The sequence below is a fragment of the Hyperolius riggenbachi genome, chromosome 5 (genome assembly GCF_040937935.1).
Source record: "Hyperolius riggenbachi isolate aHypRig1 chromosome 5, aHypRig1.pri, whole genome shotgun sequence".
Lineage (NCBI taxonomy): Eukaryota > Metazoa > Chordata > Amphibia > Anura > Hyperoliidae > Hyperolius > Hyperolius riggenbachi.
Genome location: NC_090650.1, coordinates 83,692,130 through 83,716,257, shown reverse-complemented (window position 1 = coordinate 83,716,257; position 24,128 = coordinate 83,692,130). Strand labels below are relative to the sequence as shown.

The window sequence follows — 24,128 nt, the reverse complement described above, 5'->3', positions numbered from 1 at the left end:
GACACAAGATAAAAAATATGAAATACAGAAACAAAGGTAGTTACTTTTTTCAGTTACCTGCAGTTTCCTATCATAGAGCTCAGGCATTTACATAAACTATGAAATATACATCTTTTGTTGTCATCATTATTATTTTTTTCAACGCTTTTTTTCTTTCAAGATTTCATCAATGTGTTATATGTTACCTTGTCCAGACCTCCAGAATTCTAACACCAGCAGCAGTGTCAGATGTGCTGAAGCATGATGGGAACTTACTATCTAGAGAACAGTGGGGTCTTCCTTATGATCCAGAGCTCAGCAACTGCGTTTAGAGACTACTGCTCTCAGGAACAGGTGCTAGCTGATCATTCACAACTTACACAAGTAGTCCTCCTAAACGGCATTAATTGCACTGCATTAAAGCAAACATGTAATGCAAAGTGGGAGTTACACAAAAGTGAGAAGAAAAGACTGGCACTAGATGTCAACAACACTGCATAGGTCCAATTCACCAGATTCCGTATTCAATGCGTACACGTGCAACTCTGAACAAAGCACTGTAATGGTAGCAAAGAGAAAAAAATAGAGGCACTGTGCTTGCAAAAAAGATATACCTTTAATCCACGATGGGGAGACACATCAGGGTGAACAGTGGGGGTGAAGGAGGCCTCCCTCACCCCCACTGTTCACCCTGATGTGTCTCCCCATCGTGGATTAATGGTATATCTTTTTTGCAAGCACAGTGCCTCTATTTTTTTCTCTTTGCTACCAAAGTGGGAGTTAGATCTCTCTTTCTTATCTCAGTAGTTGGAAGCGTCTGGATGGGCCGGAGGCTTCTCCGACCCTTATTGAGGCCACTGTTCCAGCACAGGACCCTTTTCCCCTTCTAGCCACGTTCCCGGACGTGGACAAGTGCATCCAGACTGGGCGTGTGCAAATAGATCCGGCATGCCCAGTACAACGAAACCGCTTGTGCTGGACTTTTTTCCTCTCGTCAGCGCGTTGTCCTACTGGGGGTACCCAGTCCGTATGAGCTTGTCCACAGCAGTGAAGGAACTGTGGCCAGAAGACCCTGTGCTGGAACAGTGGAATCCGGGAAGCCTTTGGACCATCCAGAGTCATCCCATTATTGAGGTAATTAACTTTTTTTTAACTCACTTCAGGTTCACTTCAAGGCCATGTGAGCAGATCAATAATTGATCAATATAAGTATGTGGTTGCTTTATGAAATCTGAAATGTGTTGTAATAGATAAGTGACCTGTTAAGCTACATAAAGATGTTTATTTTTACTTGCCCATGCAAAGGCTTTTGGAATAAGTACCCTTTTAATCATAAGAGCTGATGCTGGGGTGACTTGAATGTGCCTTGTATTACAGCATTATCTCTGTATGTGCCAATTATTTTACTGTGCAAATGTTCTCTGTGCTTTTCCCTCTAGACCTTTATAGTACTAAACAAAGGGAAGACGATCTTCAGATTTAGTGCCACACCTGCTTTGTATATAATTAGCCCTTTCCATCCTATCAGAAGAGCTGCAATCAAAATTTTGGTACATTCATATCCTTTCATGTTAGACAACATTCTGTGTGAAGTGTTGACTCAGCATCGTATGCCAAGCGCTTCCCGAAAGTGCTTCCCATCTGCTGCACGCAGTGCTCATCAGACTCAGCAGCGACATTAAAATGTAGACATCAATAATAGGAAAACAATCTGGGAGTCTCCCCCTCACTGCTCCTACTTTTCAATTTAAATCGGAATCCCTGACAAAAATAGATGTTTTCGCTGGATGTGAATACATTGGGATAAAAATATAAGAGCTGGCACCGCTGACTCACTATATAAGATGTATAGGAAGAGGCACAGGAGCCTTTCGAAGAAAACGGAGCTGCCATAAGCACCAATAATAAAAGCTGGATTTTGTGGGATGCCAGGGAAATTTGGGCGCATGGCGGCAGCTGCTGTAGGGTGCTGAAATTTACCTTCTTTGCCGCAAATCACGGCTTTAGAAATGGCTGCGATATGCAGCAAAGAAGGTACATTTCACCGCTCGATTAGCTGCATGAGGGTGAAATAAGGTAAACTTCCGCACACAGAGGTGCTTGATTAGTGGAAAAAGGGTGACATTTTGGCCACGGGCTCTGGGGGCTTGCGGAAAAACAAATTGCAGCATTGCATAGCGAACGCGGAGCTATGCTTTGCGACAGAGGGGGGTAGTGCTTTGGGGGGAATTTAGGGTTAGGTGGGGGGAGGCAGGGGAATGTTAGGTTTAGGTACCACCTGGGGGTTTAGGGTTAGGCATTACCGAGGGGGTCTTAGGGTTAGGCCCAACCAGGGGGGTCTTAGGGTTAGGCCCCACCAGAGGTGATCTTAGGGTTAGGCACCACCAGGGAAGGGTTTTGTGTGAAAATAGGGTTAGGTTTAGGCATAGTAAAATATTGTTAAACTAGCGGACACGCAGCATAGCATACGCCGCATAAGAGGGTAGCGGGCAGGAATGGGGTATTGGGCACAGCGGTGGTAAGGGGGGGTTGGTTGGACCCCCCTCCCTCATCTGGGTCCCCCATCTGTGCTCCCCCTCCAGCTTAAGCGGCGGGGAGGGGGGTCGGACCTCCCCCTCACCTGGGTCCCCCATCTGCGCTCCCCCTCTAGCTTAACTTCAGCCGTATCTATCGATCTAAGAAGTAGTGCCCTGCCCCCAGAGTCGGTGCTATACTTTTCGCCGCTCCCCCGCCCAGCCGTGGGTGGGTGGCCACCGAGCTGGAGGGGGTAGCGTACAGGAAGGGGTATTGGGCAGAGAGGCGGGGAGGGGGGTCGGACCCCCCCTCCCTCACCTGAGTCCCCCATCTGCGCTCCCCCTCTAGCTTAACTTCAGCTGCAGCCGCCGCTATTACTAAGAGGCAGTGGGCGAGGATGACTCACCTCTTCTGCGTTCCAGCGTGCAGTCCACTGTAGTCACTTCCTGCAATGCCGCCCACTATATTGTAAGTGGACGGCATTGCAGGAAGTGACGACAGTGGAACGGACGCTGGAATGCGGAAGAGGTGAGTCATCCCCACCCACTGCCTCCTAGTAATAGCGGCGGCTGCAGCTAAAGTTAAGCTAGAGGGAGAGCGTAGATGGGGGACCCAGGTGAGGGAGGGGGGGTTTGACCCCCCTCCCCGTCGCTCTGCCCAATACCCCCTTCCTGCATGCTACCCCCTCCAGCTCGGTCGGCAAGTGTAGGACCGTGCCTGGGGGCAGGTCGCTACTTCCTCTTCTTGCTTGGACAGGCCCCTTCCTCTGGCTTAGACCGGCCCTGGGGGCAGGGCGATACTTCTTCTTGCTCTAAGGTTGAGGCATGTAGCCTATTATATATATAGATATTACCACTATTTTACTATGAAAATGCAGTAGTAGAATATCGCTAATTTTAGCGATATTGTACTAGTGGTTATCCCCTGCGACCTTTTTTCCAGGCGCTTTTTTCATGTATGCGTTTATCATACCCATTCAGATGGTTTTACTGGACTGACTTACCGAGGGACAGGGCCAGAGATCATTGAAGAACACAGGAAAGATGGACAGGATTTACTAAATATGATTTGCAGTGAGAATTTGAAAAAAAAAAACAGGGCTGCAAATGATTGCATAGGGCAGTGGGTGATGTTAGGGTTAGGTAAATGGAGGGTCGGGAAAGTTCAGTAAAAGGCAGCAGCATTGTGGGTATTTGCTGCAGTATTCTGATATGCTGAATCCAGACAGTTAAAATGGGTGGAGATGCCCAATTCATAAAAGATAGGCTAGTAAAGCTGTTGTTCTTACAAAAAGAGAGGTAATCTCTATTGAAAAAAGGTCTTTTATGTGAGCACATACAATTTACAATGTGTTTTGCAGGTGCTCGCATGCTTCCTCAGGTCAGTGAAAAATGGGTACCTATAATAAATTGCATGCATATTCTTAGAAATATTATATAAAAACAGCCATTACAGTTCACAAAGACCTTTATCATTTACCTCTGTAAGAATATTCATTGGTATAGTCAATTCAGTATTTTTGGGGTTAATCATACCAGCTTTCTGTAAATATGATGAAAATGATTTATATTAAAATAATATGCAAGTATATATACAGAATAAATAGGCTAATGAATAGATGAATGAATAGTTTTGACTTCAGATTGTTATGCATACTTGCAATTATTATCCACACTTATTTTTACCCCAATTTATTAAGCAAATAAATAACACAAGAATATGCACCTTGTGAAAACAATTTATTTGCATTCTTTTTAATACAATTTTCATTTACTTTTCAACTGCAATTCAAATAATGTTTATGTAATCTGTATATACGGTATATACTTATATATTCAATATAGTCATATATATTCTTTCAACTACTTTAGGATGAAGGCAATTTTCCCCTGTCAGCGCTCCTTCCATTCATTCGCCAATCATTTTATCACTACTTATATCACACCTATATGATCTATATCTTGTTTTTTTGCCACCAATTAGGCTTTCTATGGGTGGCACATTTTGCTAAGAATTATTTCATTCTAAATGCATTTTAACAGGAATAATAAGAATAAAAAGGAAAAAAAAACATTATTTCTCAGTTTTCGGCCATTATAGTTTTAAAATAAAATTTTCTGCTGTGGATAAAATCCACACATTTTATTTGCCCATTTGTCCCAGTTATTGCAACGTTCAAAATATTTCCCTAGTACAATGTATGGCACAAATATTTTATTTAGAAATAAAGGTGCATTTTTTTCAGTTTTGCGTCCATCACTAATTACAAGCCCATATAGGCTAAATGTAATAAGGTATATAGTAATATACCTTCATAACATACATATTAAAAAGTTTAGTCCCTAAGGTAACGATTTATGTATTTTTTTTTAAACTGTATTTTTTTTAATTTTTTTTAAATGTGTGTTTATTTTTTTAGTTAATGGACAGGGTGGGGAGTCAATCAGTTTTTACTTAGTGTGTATTGTTTTTTTTTTTTTTAATTTCAACTTTCATTTAACTTTTTGCCCACTAGGTGGCGCTAAGCACTCTCCTGGAAGATACCAGGGAGAGCGAGATCTTTTTTTTTTACATTTTGGTTCATGAATCAAATACCTGGAGGCATCTTGATTCATTTGCAGGGAATCGTTTGCCTCGAGGGAACACTCGCTCCTCTTCAGCAATCAATCCCCTGTAATAGCGGCGGGGAACGAGCCGCCTGCACGCGGATACGCGTACACAAGGGCAGCAACACTGCTGGACGGATATATTCATCCGGATTGCCTTTGAGTGGCGATTTGTGGACAAATATATCTGTCCAGATTGGCTTAAGTGGTTAATATATGTCATATTCATCATATTTACTCAAAGCTATAATGATTAACCCCCAAAATACTAAATTGATTAAACCAATGAATAGTTTTGACTGCAGAATGTTATGCATATTTATTATCATTATAGAGGTGTATGATAAATGTCTTTGTGAACTGTAGTGGCTGTTTTTATATAATAATTATTTGAATATTTATACAATTTATTATGGGCTTCTGTTTTTTCAATGACCTGAGGAAACGGGCAAGCACCCACGAAACGTATTGACAATTTTACATGCTCAAATAAAATAACTTTTTTTAATTGACTGGTCCAAATTCTTCAAGAGACCATAGTCAGGAGATAGCATTTGCCCATCCTGGTGTTGGGAATGATTATATCAAGTCTATAGATGCAGCTGCCTGTTCTCAGAAGCAGGGAGCAAAGGCTTAACATGTAACATATGAATATCAAGTGAATAAATTCATCCAAACTGCTGTTCAGTACTCCAGACCAATTCAATCCACAGAGAGCACATTTTCGCAGTAGATTGCCAGCTCTGTAGATTAATAATCTTGTAAATGTTACCTTTGTGCTGTTTTCTAGTTCATTTGTGGAAATGGGCCTCAGTCACTGGCCATCTTTAACACCTTAGAATAACGTTGTACAACTTTACTATGTTTGTTATAATGGGTGATATTTTCTCCTAAAGCCTATCTATGGCAAGTCTTAACCCTCCTGGCGGTATAAAAAAATACGCCAGGAGGCAGCGCGGCAGTTTTTTTTAAATTTTTTTTTTCTATATCATGTAGCGAGCCCAGGGCTCGCTACATGATAGCCGCTGCTCAGCGGCATCCCCCCGCCCTCTTCGATCGCCTTCGGCGATCTCCGATCAGGAAATCCCGTTCAAAGAACGAGATTTCCTGGAGGGCTTCCCCCGTCGCCATGGCGACGGGCGGGATGACGTCACCGACGTCACTGACGTCGGGACGTCATTGGGAGTCCCGGGCCACCCCTCGGCGCTGCCTGGCACTGATTGGCCAGGCAGCGCACGGGGTCTGGGGGGGGGCGCGCGCCGCACCGCATAGCGGCGATCGGGCGCGCCGCGGCGGCGATCGGGGTGCTGGCGCAGCTAGCAAAGTGCTAGCTGCGTCCAGCAAAAAAAAAATTAAACGAATCGGCCCAGCAGGGCCTGAGCGGCACCCTCCGGCGGCTTACCCCGAACTACGTTCGGGGTTACCGCCAAGAAGGTTAAAAGTTGGATCCTTTTGCTGATTCAGTAAACATTTGGCAGATTGCAAGGTTCTGGCTGCTCACCAACACGAGCCTCAGTCTCCATGTTGCCAGCAGTAATTAGCAAACATGACTGCTGACATGCACATACATACCACTACAAACAAGCCATAGAAGAGGAAACAGTGTGTGGCGAGCAATTAGACATGCTGAACTAGGAAGCTGTCAGTTTCTGAGTTATGGTGGTCACTAAGTATCCAATTTCTAGCGAAAAACATAATTTGAGCGATCAGATAGTTCTGATCAGAAGTGAAATATATCGTTCACTACACCATCAACGAACCAATCTTTGCTTCCTATCTATGACAACCGACAAGAAAATCCAAATTTTGGTTCAACAAAAATCCAATTGGACGAATGTTTTTATAATCGTTTGTAATCGATTGTGCCCATCAACGTAGATTATTTACAACCAATCCGTTCAAAATTATTTGATCGCTCAAACAAATTTTTGCTAGAAATTGGACCGTTAGTGGCTACCTTTAAGCTCGTCTTCCAGTGCAAATCTGCGATGGAATCAGATTTTTATTTTAACACCAAATCTTTTTTTTCCGTGCGTTTTGGAGCTATTTTTCATGAATTTGTTAATTTTCATAGTACGATTGTGTTTGCATTTGTTCAACGGTTTATTTACCTAGAGGGAAAAAAAATCAAACAGGGAAGTCAGCAAGAAAATAGCAAAGCACCACGTTTGGTATGCAATTTTCTTGCTCTCCCAGTGACTTTAACCATATGCATTGGAGTAAAATTCAAGTTGTGTCAGTTTAAAGGGGACCATGATAATGACGGTGCCCTTGCATTTGTCGTAGAAGGGACTCAGGATCATTTTGAAGTCAATAAGCAACTTTAATTTCAGTAGTACATAGTTGTAGTTGTAGACTTACAAAAAAGCTGGGGCTGTGTTCTAACCAGACAGGAACATTTGTGGGGACATTTAGTGCCCAAAAAGAATAATAAAATAAAAATTATAAAATGTAAATTTCCTATTCCTATAGCCTGTCCATTAACCCATTCTGCTGCCTCTCTGCCCCCATGCAACACAATTATAAAAAAAATTAAAGTGACAGAATTTAAAAGAATACATCAATTTTCGCCTTAGGGATTTAGCTTTTTAATCATGTATGTCATGAGGGTGTATTACTGTTATTTTTGCAAATAAGGGCTTGTAATTATTGTGTACCATGAGAAAACAAAATAAAATACTGCAGGCCATACATTGTACTTTGGACATGTAAACTTTGTAATAACTGGGACAAATGGGCAAATGAAATGTGTGCGTTTTAATTATAGTTGCACATTTTATTTTAAAAGTATAATGGCATTAATACCAAGAAATAATCATTTTTTTAACTTTATTGTTCCTTTTTATCTCCTTAAAAATGCATTTAAGATAATATTCTTCTTAGCAAAAAAGTACCACCCAAAGAAAGCCTAATTTGTGGCAAAAAAAACCCCAATGTATAGATCATTTAGGTGCTAAGTAGTGATAAAGTTATTGCAAAATGGATGCAGCGCTGAAATGTGAAAATTAATCTGGTTTTTAAGGGGAAAAACTCTTAGAGGTAAAGTGGTGTTTGCAACCGTACATTTGTACTATTAAAATAAAAGTTGCTAACTGACTTCAAGACGGTACTTTGTCCCTTCTACGACTTTGGTACTTTGTTCCTCTTTGTGCAAAGAGGTATATGACCACGCCTACTTCTTATTGGTGGGTGCTGCCCTTCCTTTTGCTGTTGCTACTAGTGCTACTATTTTGCCAATCATAAACAATACTCAAAACCCGGCAAAGTGCGTACAGGGAAAAACAAGCAGTAGAGTTGAAGAGTTGTGTCGTTATTCAGCTCCAGTTTTAGGGGTCCTCTAAGGACACAGACTGCACTGAGTCTGTATGTTCATCTGTTCCTGCACTCCATTTTCAGAATATAGAAAGATATGGCAGACACAGAATGATCATACAGTAGAAGCATGTGTCAGTTTGGTTACATTTTAGGATTATGGTTAATGCCTACAAATGTTGGCGGAATGCTTTGTGAGGTCTGTCCTGTGCACACAGTACACACTCATGAGCAGCATCTGTAATCACGCAGCTCTTCAACTCTCTCTACATCATGAGAGAAAAATATTTGTAAGTTACCTAATATCGAATTCCCTCCGTGAATAATTAAACAGCTCAAGGGAGGATATTTATTTGTGTGGTAGTAGGAGTTGTTTTTAATTCATGGTACTGCATTCACCTTGCGTGTTGCAAAAACAACACTGTTCTAGGATACTGACTTCCTATACATAGTGATCTGTGGCTACACTGATAGCAACCAATACAAGTTGGGTAAAGGTGGCCACTGACAATAAAATTTGACGAACAATCACTTACGAAGAATTTTTTGAATGAACAATCGGAAATCTCCTAACGAGAAAAAAAAAGTGTAAAAAAAAAAAAAAAAGCCATGTGCAGCACTACTGTCCATAGCAGCAAACATTAAAGTTAGAAAAAAAATGAAACTTTTTTTTTTTAATATTGTATGCATGCTTGGGGGCAACTTGCAAGCGGTCCGCACAAATGCTTAAAATATAAAGCCTCATTTAAAAAAAATTGTACCTCTTTTCGTACAAAAAACATGCATCAGTTAATCACTGGGAAGGTTAAGCCCCACCCTTCCTGTGATTAGCTCTAACTAGCCATTTCCCATGCTTTTTCTTACTTGTGTTGGGACCCTTCACTAACCAGTACCTGCTTCCTAGGCAATGCTGGAGTTTGTTGTGTGAAAGTTGTACCCATCAAACACAACAAGAGTTTTTACACTCCGCAATATATTTTACAGGGAACACTGCCTACAATCTCACTTTATACTCCAGTGTGTAGTAACAAGTAAGTGGAAATCTTGGGCTTGATTTACTAAAGCGTGCTAACAGTTAGCACGCTGGTGAAAAGCCCATTATCACGCCTAAACTCGCACGCAAAGCGCCCATTACACCCTATGCGACTTTCCACGCAAGTTTATTCCTCAAAACGGTGCTAACCTACTAGTGCAATGGTGCGCCATAATTAAGACCTTAAAAGGAACCTAAACTGAGAAGGATATGGATTTTTTCTTTTAAAATAATACCAGTTGGCCGACTCTCTTGCTGATCCTGTGTCTCTAATACTTTTAGCCACAGCCCCTGAACAAGCATGCAGATCAGGTGCTCTGATTGAAGTCAGACTGGATTAGCTGCATGCTTGTTTTAGGTGGGTGGTTCAGCCACTGTAGCAGCCACAGAGATCAGCAGGACTGCCGGGCAACTGGTATTGTTTAAAAGGAAACATCCATATCCCTCTCAGCTAAGGTTCCCGTTAAATAATTTGAAACACTGTGCATGTCTGTCTGCCTATCTATCTACTGAAATTATGTTTTCTATAAATCTAATGTATCAAAGAATTTTCCTTAACAGATGGTTTTCACTTTGTTCAGTATGTTTATAATGTGCACTATTCTCACAAACTGCGTGTTCATGGCAATGTCTGACCTTGGAACGTGGGGCAAGTATGTTGAGTAAGTATCCCTAATATCTTTAATTCATTTTATTGTTTAGTGCTGTTCTTTTACCGCTAAATGGATTGACCCCAAAGGCTGATTCACTTACCGGTATATTTGTTGTACACTTCTGTTAAGTGCAATCCATAGATTTGGCTGGCATAGGATCCCTTGTACTCTAGTGTAGAGGCACCATATTTATTTGAACATATTTGTGCTGTTCAGAAAAATATGTGTAGCACAGAACCGCAACAGACATGTCTGAATGGGTTCATGCGACTGCATGGATGCGATCTGCATGTCCTTTGTGAATGTGCTGTCTGCTGCGTTACAGAGCCACACACCGGAATAGAAACAATGTTCAAAAAATTTCTGCAAACCTAACATGAACAGATAGCGCATGTTACGTTTACTGGGCTTACATAAGTTGCACAAATAGCGTAACTTGCTTCATACTTACAGCACTTACCGTACGTTGATTGTATAACAGGCAATGTAAACGTTGCATGTTCAGAGCGAGTTACGCTACTTGCATAACTTGCTACTTGAAGATGAACTGTAGCCAAGGCTTGAACTTCATCCCAATCAGTAGTAGATACCCCCTTTCCCAAGAGAAATATTTACCTTTTCTGGCTGATATTGTGGTGAAACCCCTCCCACAGTGTGATGTCAGGACTTAGATCCTGACAGTTTCCTGTCTGTGAGGCAGGGAACACACTTGACTGTTCATATTAATCAATGGGCTAGTTTTCCTGCATAGAGACACACTTGGTGTGCAGAAAAAGTATGCAGAAAAACGTGCACAGAAAACTGAAAGACAAGCGTGTTCCCTGCCTGAACCTTGTTGCATTATGCTGAGTACACACGATGCGTATTTTCAATCAATTTTCCCTTCAATCGATTTCTGATTTGATTTTCCGATCGATTTCCGATTCTGTTATCTTTTCTTATCTATTTCCATTCACTTCTATGAGAAATCGATCAGAAAAACGATCGAAAATAAGATCGGACATGTCGGAAATTATCTATCGAACCATCTATCTAACACAAAATTGTATGGTGTGTACCTAGCATTGCATTGTGCGAAATAAAGCTGTTTCCAACTGCCAAACAACCAGTATGTCGCTCTGTGCATATGTATATCTATAAAAAACAACCTTTTAGCCTATCGCATAGTTAGGGGGTGTGGTTATAAATAATGGCAGTTGGTACTGTCTAGTTTTTTTTCTTGTCTGCCAGCAGTAAAGATGATGGCCTTCATTTATAAATTATTTATTCAGTGTTTTCCTCTCCCTGATTTACATTCTGAAATATATCACAGCAGGTGGAGACATCTTTAGTCCTGCCAGGTGATCTCTGCAATATGTTCATCTACTGATAGTTCTATGCACAGAAGGAAATACTGCTTGCTTGGCAGTTGGAAAAAGCTGCTATTTCCCATAATGCAAATAGGTCCACAGACAGCAAACTGCCAGGGCCATGGCCCGGACATCACACTGTGGGAGGGGTTTCACAACAATATCAGCTATACAGACCCCCTGATGATCTATTTGAGAAAAGGTAAAGATTTCACAGGAGGTATTGGCTACTGATTGGGATGAAGTTCAGTCCTGAGTTAAAGTTCCACTTTAAATCATGTAAGCACTGTAAACTAAACATGCTCTGCCTGCACACATTACGTTTATCAAACTTTTGTGACTATACCTCATTATGTGAAAGGGCTCATAGTGTTTTTGCCAAGCAAATCCATATATTTGTGAAATGTGTGTAGTAGCAATGCATATGACAGAGAAATGACTGGGCTACATTTATTTTGTAACAATGCCTGTAAAATGTATCAGTTATTGTTTAGGCCTTCTGCTCACAGATGAATCACTCATTTTAATTATTAGTCTTGTATTTTTACTTGTGCGCATTGTGTGCAGTAATGCAGTTTTTGTGAACATGATTGAAGGTTGGGAGAGCCAGTATCAGTATAGGTGGCGTATTATGCACAGATGTACTCGGTAACACCGTGGGCTGGTTACTCTGCGGTACTGTGGTAGCTTGCGGCGCTTGCGACGATCTGGAATATGACTCTTACATTCAGATGTTAGCGGCTGTTGTTATGTGATTATGGTTGCAATTAGATGATGGTTACATTACAGTTTTGTCAGCAAAAATTGCCAAACCAGTTTTCCGCAGAGTGTGGGGCTAATTTTAGGAAAAGGGGAGCAAGATGAAAAAAAAAAAAATGATTCAAGGGTGTTGCTGTTTGCCATAGCAACTGATCATTTTTCACTTTCAGAAATAATTAGGAATAGATCGGTAATTAATAATAACAGGAATAGATCGGTATAGGCAACAACTTCAACTTTGGTAAAACAATTCCATTGGCTCCTCGTTTAAGTCAATCTGTGCGATATATTTAAAAAAGCTAGGTAATTGTAAAGGTGGTCTTATACTATGCAATTTTTTAAACTTCTTTCAATTCAAAGTTTACAATCATTTTTTTAGATTAATATTATAACATTTTAAAAAATCGAATAAATCTATCACACATGTGTTCTCAATTTTTCCCCAACTATGAAAAAAATGATTGAAAACTCTGAGAAAATTGCTTGAGAGTATATATAAGGAAATTGACAATCTACCCTACACTATTCAATTTCTTTAAAAAAATGATCAGAAAAATAAACCACGCCCAATCGACTTATATTGAACAAAAACAGGAAATCTGATCGGATTTCTCGTTAGAATAAAAAAAAGAAAGCTTTTGATTTTCCTGGAAATCCCGAATCAGTTTTTATCAAATTGCTATAAAATTGGATCATTTTATTGTATCATGTGTGGCCACCTTAAGGCTGCATGCAATGTGTGGCATTATCACCTTGCCTGGTGTGGAGCTGCAATGCAACTGCATTTTTTCCACCGACGTGGCTATACTCTACATGGGAGGATGGCTTACATTCAGGTAAGTATGTGTGGGTGTGGCTAGTCAAGCTCCCCTTCGCTTACCTGGCTATACTCAGTCCAGTGAATACTGTCAGATCCTGCTTTACTAGATCTTTCTGACAAAACAAATCTGACCATCTTGACTGTCGCTATACCCCTCACATACCCACCTGAGCATACCTCATGTTCTGTATAACTCCACTTATATTCAGGTGGATTCATGTCTAGGCACTCTTCTACTCACCGTTGGTCATCTTTTGCTCCAGTGAAGAAGCTAGAGTATGATTAGGTGGTTGCGGAAGAGGCGTGGTTGGACTTCCATACCAGGAAGTCTTGGTGTAGCAGCAACTTCCAATAGGGCTCTTGCAAAAGAGAGAAAGTCCGGGCACCAGATAAGTTGCAGTTGCTCACACCACTTTATTTCATCCTCAGGAAAACAGACAAAGCAAGTGTGTAGCGGCCTGACAGCTGTTTCGCTAGCTGCGCTCGCCTCCTCAGAGTCCACTAAGTGTGAAGGTAATAGAACAGAAGCTGGTCCGCTTACCGGAACATGAGGTTCAGCTGTTCTGAACTGTTGCCAGGTGGTCTCTGAGGAAGTGAGTGGAGCTCGCGAAACGGCTGTCAAGCCGCTTCACACTTGCTTTGCCTTTTTTTCTGATGAAATCAGGAATAGTTTATTTGAAATAATGTGAAATAATGTGGTATGAAATAAAGTGGGATGAAATAAATAAGTGGGATGAAATAAAGTGGTGTGAGCAATTGCAACTTATCTGGTGCCCGGACTTTCTCTCTTTTTGCAAGTAGTGGACTGTTTGTCCTGTCCGGAGGCACACTATGTCACCCAACCCCCTGAGGTAGCCGGGATGCATCTAGTGCCTCTACACATACAATAGGGCTCTGCAGCCTCATTTTTTTTGTTAAATTCAAGCTCTAGAGTAGATGGTAAGCTTGCATTGTATGCAGCCTTAACTATAGCTACCCTTTGAGAATATATGACACATATGTACTTTAAAGTGAACCTGAGGTGAAAGTGATATGGAGGCCACCATATTTGTTTCCTTTTAAACAATACCAGTTACCTGACAGCCCTACTGATCTTTGTGGCTGCAGTAGTGTTGGAAGTACACCAGAAACAAGCACGCAGCTAATCTTGCCAGATCTGACAATAATGTCAGAAACACCTGATCTGCTGCATGCTTGTTCAGGGTCTATGGCTGAAAGCATTAGAGGCAGAGGATCAGCAAGACAGCTGGAGATAAATATGGCAGCCTCCATATAACTTTGACCTCGGGTTCACTTTAAGGACCAACCAGGGATGTTAAGCATGAAAGGCTATGGACCGTTGGCGAGCCAAGATGACTATAAATTCAGCTCCTATCTGAATACTGTATGCAGAAAGACCGCTTATTTCACTTATGGTTATATGTTGTAAAATAGTTGGCTAGTCTGGTGCACTTTTTTTATGTGTGTGGGAAAGTCAAATATTTTATATTTTTTAAATGTATGTTTTTGTATTGAACACTGCTGTGAGATGTGACTTTTTGCCAGTTAATAATCTTTTCTTCATTCTATGGCTTGTTTCTTGTTTACATATTTAACCTTTAGTACGTTGATGAAATTACATTTTTTTTTTATTTTTTTACGATTGTATATTTTTGTTCATTGATATATATACTTTTCTAATGAAATGCTTTGCCAGAACTTTCTTGTCTTGTGAGACACATTAGGCACGTAAGTAAACCTGATCCACCATTACAACCTTCCATAAAGTATGCCAAACTCACTGGTTATGCTGCATCACAATTACATCATGAGCAGGCATTGTTCCCACTTTACTTTGTATCATAACGAGGTCCGTAATACAACGGAGGTTTATGTTAACTTGCTCTGAGACGCTACGCTCTACTACGGCACATTGGAGATTTAACTCTCTATGTATATCTGAAGAAGCAGGAACCTAGTCCCGAGAAACGCATTGCAGTCTTTGAGGGTTTTGTTCATTTGGATCAATAAAATTACAGTTCATAACAAGAACCTGTAACAAAAAATAGAGCCCCTGGGGGGTTCTTACCTCGGCAAGGGGAAGCCTCTAGATCAGTGGTCCTCAAACTAAGGCCCGCGGGCCGAATGTGGCCCCCTGAGTCTTTTATACTGGCCCTCCACACACAAAATGTATTACTTATAGATGTGGTCAGCTACATCTTTAAATATTGGTGGTCCGCATATAGAATAGCAGTGCTGGCCCCACCCATCCACATGGAAGCCAGAAAGCAGTAATTCACTGGTTTCCAATCAATTTCCACATCAGGTGACACTGCTGTCCAATTGGAATGCAGGTTGTCACCTGGGTATGCTTCACTGTCTGGCCCGCAAGGACTTCGACATCATTTTATTTATACTCCGCCCCCCCCCCCCCAACTGTCTGAAGTATGTTGACCCGGCCCTCGACCCAAAACGTTTTGGGACCACTGTTCTAGATCCTAAAGAGGCTTACCCCATCCTGCTCAGCCATCTGGATCCATCGTTAGCACCCCTGGACACAGAGCGGCAATAAAATTAACAATCGGCACTGCACATATGCGCAGTAGCAGCTTTCCGCTTGGGCTCCGGTGGAAATAGCCAAGCCCGATCCTGTCCGCTCTACTGCGCAGGTGCATACGGCTTGTGCCTGCGCAGTAGAGCGGCCCCAATCGGACTTGGCTATTTCCGCTATTTTTAGAGCGGAGAGCTGCTACTGTGCATCTGCACACACTGAAAAGCAGCTAACAAGATGCTTACAACGGGAGGGGTGCTTACAACGCTGGGTCCCCTCTACTGAGGAGGAAGGGGGATGCTACTTTAAGATCCAGAGGCTTCCCTTCTCAAGGTAAGTACCTCCCAGTCGCTCTTTTTTGTTGGTATTACTTCTCTTTAGCCTCACCATTAAGTTTTCTTTTTCTTGGAGAGGTGAAGAAGTTTATTTCACTCTGGCGCCTCAAAACCACATACATCTTTTTGATACTGGTTAATTCAATTAATAGTCAATTCACAACAATACATACTTATTAGTATATTTAAGAACAAACATGCAGGCCGTGGAGATGGTTAATGAAATGCAAAATAATTCTGGCTTGCGTGCAAACCTAACATAAATTTTATGTGGCTTGAAATCGGGCCAATGAAATTAACTCCCTGTCAATTTTGATTGGTCAGTTTCAAGCTTCATGCAGTTTGCATGGAATTTGCATGCAACTTTGAATTATTTGCATCTTATTAACAATCAAATAACTTTTTGTGTTGCCTGGCAAAATCTGCCTGGTAACATAATCATTAAAACCTGGTAATAATGGATCTTTCATTAGGTAGTGTTGGTCAATGGCCAGTGCCATAGCCACCAATGTGATAGGAGAGTCTGAACCGAGACTCCTGCCCCTCCTCTCCTTTGATACTCCTCTTGCTTGCTATACTCCTATCCTCTGCCATGCCAAAAATACTACTAGAATGCACCACTAAGCTGCCTTCATTCTCTGTCTCTTCTTCTCTAACAAAGCTCTGGACCTGTTTGCTTTCTGCTTTTCCTCCTTCATTCAGCATCAGTCCCATCGTTCAGGAGCATGGTTGTGCATGACGTTTGCCCATTGCCGACTGACAATCAGTGGCTGATATAGCGCACAATATACAGCCTGGCTTCTAACATCTATAAATAGAGAATTGGTGCCCTTGAATCCTAGTGAAGAGTCAACTGAGTTTATCCACCAGTATCATGAATAGCATTGCTTTATTTCTGGTGATCAGAGCATGGTGTTGCTATGGAACCTTGCAGCCACCCGAAGAACCTGCAGACAGTCAGACACCAGCAGTGGAGCAACATTATCCTCTGAGAAGTATTCATTTATCAGGTGATCAGTGTGTACTTCTCTGATTGGTCATGATCTAAGAAGCAAAAATGAAGAATGATCACATGACCATTAACAGCAATCAGGGAAAGTACAAATCGATCACTTGATAAATTGATCATGTGCTTGTCCATGAATTATCCATGTACATAGCTCCCAACTGTCCCTCTTTTGGAGAGACAGTCCTTTGGGAACCAAATCTCTCTGTCCCTTTTTCTTCCCATTTGTCTCTCTTTAAAGACTCATGTGCAAATCTATGTAAATATATGTTTTTTTCTCCTGAAAAAATATGTTTAACTGACTCAAAACTTTATTGCCATCAATTAAATTGATATATTTCTTATTTTCAAATGTTAAAATGAATAAAACTACTGATGAAAGAGTGAACCAACATGGTCGGAATGACAAAACTACATCTTTTGATTCTAAATTGTTTGTGATGTGCATGGGGAGGTGTGTGGTGGGGGCATGGTTAGAGGTGGGAGGTATGTCCATGTAGGAGAAATAAACATTGTTACTTGTGGATGGAATAGGGAAAAAGAAAACAAAAGCAAACTGTGTGCCAGTATTACGGATGTGAATGGAGAGGCAGCTGGATGAAGTGCCACTACCCTACAGTCAATGCATAGTTTTTCCTCTCTGAAAAATTACCCACAGCATGGTAAACCTTTAGAGAATCTTCCCTGCAGTTTATGGTAATCCTAAAAAAACTTGCAGTTTTACTCGTATTCACTTCACTAAAAGCATTGTAGATGCCGACCTGGCAAGGTTGGCATATGCAACAGAGGAGACCGCGGGACACTCGAGCTGCATTCGCGCAGGCGCCGTACATGCCGACCTGACGAGGTTGGCATCTGCAATAGAGGGGACCTGGAGCTGCGGCAAGAGACATTATCGTCTGCCAGGGGCTGGAGGAACCCCCAGGTAAGTAGAACTTTTTTTTCACTTGGATCTTCCCTTTAAGCTTGTGTTCACACATGATATAAAGCTGGTGCAGTGCAGCATACAGCTTTGATTCACAGTTACTGATAAAACACTCTACTCTAGCTAAACAAACACAAAGCAGAATCTAGTTAAGTTAATCTGCAACCATATGTGAAATAAATACTTTTCATTGTGTGATGTGCTAGAGTTTGTGTCTGATTTAACATGGGTGTAGGGGAAAGGGGGGGGGGGTAATTAGGGTTAGGCATCAGTAAGGGGCTAAAGTTAGGGGAGTAGATAGGCTCATGCACTAGGAAGAAGAAGGGCATTATTTACGGATAGCTGACCAACAAGGAGCAGATCACAGCATTCATAGTTGAATGTTGGTAATCACGCTTTACCAGTGGTCAGTCTCAGCAAGTAACTAAATGAATTGGAACAACAAATAGATGATCCTTCTGGATGGTGAAGCAGGGCAAAGTAAGGAGGAGGACAATTATCTCAAATCCCTCAGTACAGGTGAAGGAGCTGAGAGCAATCTGAATGGGGTAAAAGATTGTGGCCATCCTTTTTTTATTGTGACATACGTGACAAGTGAAGAAAAGTCCATTTATTTGTAGGTGAGTCATTACAGATGGATAGTGATCTGAAGAATATTATATCCAAAATGAAGAGACAGGGGCCCATATGCAATTAACTTTTTCATCCAAGTTATCTCCTAGGAGATAATTTTCATCTTCTCTTTAAACTAAATTTTCAGCATTTTACAATTCAAAAAGGACCCAAAAGTTGGTGAAAAAATATGATCAAATTTATTTTGAGTATCTTCTTGCTCGCTGGGGGCTTAGAAGGCATTTTATAACAGGTTGTGAAAATATTACCTAGGTGAAAACTTAGGAGAAAAAGTGAATTGCATATGGGCCACTGGGCCTCAACTGCTATGCTGGGAACATCCCATTTTTGGCATGATGAAGAATGGTTACAGCCAGTGGAACAGGCAAATGTTTGTGGAAATGGTCCTTCCTCTGTTTAGTGAACTTTACAACAGTTTTAGCACATAATTCGCATAGAAAAGTTTGTGTGACTTTTATAACAAAAAATCATTTTAGTACTTGGATGTTAATTACTTATGAAATATTTTGTGTTTTTGTTATTTTGTGTTTATGTCTCTTTGCTTCAATTTAGTATGTAGTTGGTATATTTTCAGTTGTGGATAAATGATCGGGATGATACTAGGGGCATAACAATGCGAGACAGATAAAAATGGCGCACAGCGCCAAGGGTATGAATGTGGGGCCTCATTGACTTACATTATATAACGCTATTTAGCTTTATAAGTGTTAAAAAATGGCGCACGCAGAGTGACTTACACTTATAACGCTAAATAGCGTGTTAACCAATGCAGGAGGCAGCAGGGGTCAGAGGGGGAGAGTGTTAGGCAGCGGGAGGGTTTAGTGTGAGAGGCAGTCACAGGCAGAGGGGTTTGTATACATTACCTGGTCCCCGATGATCATCTTCTCTCCGCTCCCTACTTAGTTTGAATGAGTCCGGCAGCCAGCCAATCACCATGCAGTTTCAGTCCCCGCATTGGCTGGCTGCAGGACTCTTGCAAACTAAACAGGAAGTGGGGAGAAGACGGGATCGCTGGGACTAGGTAATGTATGAGAGATGCCGCTAGTGACATCTTATTACTAAAGTTATTTAATGTTCCAGAACATTTCTGAAATGTTAAATAACTTTAGTAGCAAGATGCCATTATCAGCATCACCCCGCGCCATTTTTCACAGGCGCCATTTTTAACTCTACCCATAACAATGGTCCCATGTTCCCTGCAACCACATTATGCAAATATTTTTCATGTTATGGATATGATGCGTGTATTGCTATAGGTGCAATCCTGTCGCACAATTTGCAGAAACGTTATGTATGCTGTGTGCGTGTATCAGCTTTACAGCACTATCACCCCCACTGCTTACCACTATGGGCTCGATTCACAAAGCGGTGATAACCCAGTTATCACGCCTAAAAGACTTTAGGCGTGATGACCTTTTCACCACTGAGTTATCACCGCTTTTTCCTGCTCTTCGCGCGAAGTTACCGCGCGTACGCGCGTTCGCGCGTGAGAGCGCGCGCAAAGTCCCATAGGGCTTAATGGGAGCTTCGCGCGAAGCGGGGACGCTGCGCGCGCACGCGCGCGGTTGCGCGCGAAAAACTTTGCGCGCGGCAACTTCGCGCGAGTTTCTACTTATCATGCCTAAAGTGACTTTAGGCGTGATAAGGGCCTTTTCACCACGGTGCTAACACTTTGCACCGCTTGGTGAATCGAGCCCCATGTCTGTTGTGAGCCGTGATTAAAGGTACTAATTACAGGATACTGTGCCTCGCTCTTTCCTACAAATAGGTATCTGCACTATTGTGTTGTCTCCCACTAAGGGTAGTTATTCTTTTCTAATACACAATGGGCCTGATTCACAAAGCGGTGCTAACAGTTAGCACGCTAGTGAAAAGCCCTTTATCATGCCTAAACTCTTTTTAGGCATGATAAGTTTAGGTGTGATAAGTTTAGGCATGATAAGTTTAGGTGTGATAAGTATTTAGGCGTGATAAGTTTAAGCACCAACTGGGTTAGCACCGCAGTGCACAGCTGATCAAAAGTTTTGCGCTAGCAAAGTCTGGTGCACTTTGCATAGAGTTTAATGGCGCTGCTTTGCGTGCGGGACTTTGCGCGCGATATAAACTTATCTAAACTTATCATGCCTAAACTTATCATGCCTAAACTTATCATGCCTAAACTGAATTTAGGCATGATAAAAATGGTTATCACGCATAGGGCTCGATTCACAAAGCGGTGCTAACCCAGTTAGAGACTTTAGGCATGATAACCATTGCACCACTCTGGTGAAAAGCCAGTTTAGGTGTGATAAGTTTAGGCATGATAAGTTTAGGTGTGATAAGTTTAGGCATGCTAAGTTTAAATAAGTTTAGATCGCTTGCAAAGTCCCGCACACAAAGCAGCACCATTAAACTTTATACGAAGTGCACTAGACTTTGCTAGCGTAAAACTTTTGATCAGCTGTGCACTGCGGTGCTAACGCAGTTGGCGCTTAAACTTATCATGCCTAAACTTATCACACCTAAACTTATCATGCCTAAACTTATCACACCTAAACTTATCACACCTAAACTTATCATGCCTAAACTGAGTTTAGGCATGATAAAGGGCTTTTCACCAGGGTGCTAACTGTTAGCACCGCTTTGTGAATCAGGCCCATAAAGTCTTTAACTGGGTTATCACCGCTTTGTGAATCGAGCCCATTGAGTTTTTTCAGGCAGATTTACTCTCTGATCAATTTTCCAATCATTTTTCCAAACAATTTTCTAATAGTTTTTCTGATCGATTTCCATTCATTACCATGAGAAGATCGATCAGAAAAACGATCAAAATCAGCTCGGACCTGTTTGAAATTATCTATCGAGCCATCTATCTGCTAAAAAAACTCATGTCGTATTCCAAGCATAATTCCTAGTTACACACACGGGTTCCTGTTGCTAAAAGTCTGTGTTTTAACACAGTACAACTGAGCTTGTGGGAAATATTAATTCATGCCAATGTCCCAGTGTGCACTGGGGGAATCATGTTTGACGGAAATCGAGTAATCGCGGCATGCAACGATTACATGATGCCTGCCGCTACCCCCGTCCTCCTCTGTCCCTCTACTTTCCTACTTAAATGCTCCCCCCTGGCAGCCCCTTTTGGGTCAGCTGGGTCCGGTATTAGTGTGCAGGAGCTGGCCTGACTGCGCACGTCTAATATCACGTGCCCGCGACTGGGAGCGCACTACCCATGACGTCACAACTACGTAGCAATTTAATCACACACCTGAAACAAGTGTGTGATGGGTGTGGTCAAAGCATTGGCAGCAGAGGATGGGCTTGTCAGCCAGGCTGTTGGCATTAGCAGTACATATGGCAGCCTCCATGTCCCTCTCACCAGTGGGTCACTTTAAGCATAAACAGCTGAAAAGAAATCAGCAAAAGTATAACTTGTACACAACTGCAACAAAGGCTTTTTTTATCCCCGGTGACATGATAATCAGCTGCATCTGCTGCTTTGAAATGTGGCGGCTTATCTTGTCAGAGTCAGTGTAGAGGAAGGAAAATGCCCCGGGTTACTCAGCACATTAAATATCTCCTGTCTGCAGGATGAAAATCACAGCCAAGTTTGACTTCCGACTTCCAGCCTAGCTGAGCAGGACAATTTGGTCAAAACAGTTTCCCTTTGATTAGTGGTAGTGCCATGGTCACAAATGGTGCCGTCACACCCTAGTCTGCTAGATTGGATGATAATCAACACGATACTATATTTTCTGATTTGATGTGGTGTTGTGCAGTTTATATGCAGCTTGAAAATGGGACAATTCATAGCAGCAGCTACAGTATGTTTGATTGGTCCAATGTACATGGTGACCTACTCAGTTTAGTAGTTATTATCCTATTTCAGGAGGTTAGTGTTAGGCTTTAGGTGCGTGTGTGTGTGGGGGGGGGGGAGGGTTAGTTTAAGGCACCAGAAGGGGAGGGTTTCTGTTAGAATGGGGGCCGGGTTGTAGTTAAATATTGGTAAATATGTAAATTACTAATATTTTTACTAGTGGCACCCCCTGGCGTCCAACTCAAATGGTGGTATATGGAAAAATGGCAATCCAATTAGATCATTTTCACTCAAAGAATGTATGAAAAATTCCACATCTACTAAAATTTTGATGCTCCTTTAACCCTCCTGGCGGTTTGTCAAAATCCGCCAGGGGGCAGCAAATACGTTTTTTTTTTTATTTTTTTTATTTTTCTTCATGTAGCGAGACGAGGTCTTGCTACATGATAGCCGCTGCTCAGCGGCATCCCCCCAGCCCCTCCGATCGCCGGCGGCGATCGGAGATCAAGAGATCCCGTTCAAAGAACGGGATCTCCTGGAGGGCTTCCCCCATCGCCATGGCAACGGGGTGGGATGACGTCATCGACGTCGTGACGTCAAAGGGGACTCGGATCCACCCCACAGCGCTGCCTGGCACTGATTGGCCAGGCAGTGCACGGGGTCTGGGGGGGGGGCGGCTGCGGCGACGCGTATAGCGGCAGATGGGTGGGTAGCGGCGGCGATCGGGCACTGCACGCAGCTAACAAAGTGCTAGCTGCGTGCAGCAAAAAAAAAATTATGCAAATCGGCCCAGCGGGGCCTGAGCGGTGCCTCCCAGCGACATAGCCCGTGCTCAGCACGGGCTTACCGCCAGGGAGGTTAATGAAGATGACATTTTTAGAAATGTGATCTTCAAAGTCCAGCCTTAGGCTGAAGTGTTCTCCTCAGACACGGATTTACATCACAAGAGCCTATAGGCATAGATGTTCTGGCACCCTAGACTTCACCCTCCATGAACTTACAAACCTCAGCTGAACCACACCGCAAGTGTTCTGGCTGGCCCAGCTGTCACTTCTCCCTTACTTCCCTTGCCCATCGTAGGTAGCTACAGGTGTCCCATAGCATTAGGAAGCTACAGGTAGCCTCAGTATTAAGTAGCTAGTGGTGCCCCCGAGTGAAGGGAGATCTCGTCAGTGGAGTGCCAAGACCCAACCTCTTATTTACACTCTAATCAGGACTCTGAATAGGGAAGGAAAGAGTGAGGCACTAGGGGAGGGTAGTGAGCCGCCTTTCCATTATGGTAAATCCAGCTCTGGTTCTCCCTTCCATTATGGTAAATCCGGCCCTGGTTCTCCTCGTCCTGCAAAGCCCAGCAGCTCAACTATGGAATTTGGTTTTACTAACACTGTCTAACATTACCTGCACCCTTATGGTCACAAAGTTTCTGGTCACGCTCTCCTCCAGGCTGTCTAGAAAAAAACAAAAATTCTCACCTAAGTCTGTAGTCTCTTGCCTTGGACACTGCATCTGAATAATCTAGTACCGCAATGAACCAACACTAGTTCCTCAGTGCTGAGAGTACACCTTGATTATCTGGCACAGTAGTAAATGTCAATGCCTTGAGCCTCCAATGGAAGCAGGGCAGTTTGGGCACCGCCATAGGTGCCTACAGAAATAAAGTCACGGTGGGGTTGGATGCCGGGGCCACCCGCAATGCAAAGTATGACTGCAAATAATGGGTACTGGGGGGTTCGGGGGGGGGGGGGGCGGATTTCTCCCATTGCTGTTATTTTAATAGGCACCTATGATACAGCCTGAAAATGTGTATTTTATTTTTCTCGCCGGATTGGCGGTGAGATATTAAGGTTAACTGTGGAGAGTAGTTAAGGTTATCCATGG

At 42.4% G+C, this 24,128-nt stretch overlaps 1 protein-coding gene across 1 annotated transcript in view; it reads left to right on the top strand.

Annotated features, from left to right (window-relative positions):
• The window catches only part of LOC137518281 (sodium channel protein type 5 subunit alpha-like), a 455,983-nt gene that overhangs the window by 9,863 nt on the left and 421,992 nt on the right, over positions 1-24,128 (top strand). Inside the window, exons 2-3 of the mRNA XM_068235926.1 lie at positions 1,419-1,537; positions 10,017-10,106. Coding sequence (XP_068092027.1) covers positions 1,419-1,537; positions 10,017-10,106 — 209 coding nt within the window. The remainder of the gene's footprint in view (positions 1-1,418; positions 1,538-10,016; positions 10,107-24,128) is intronic.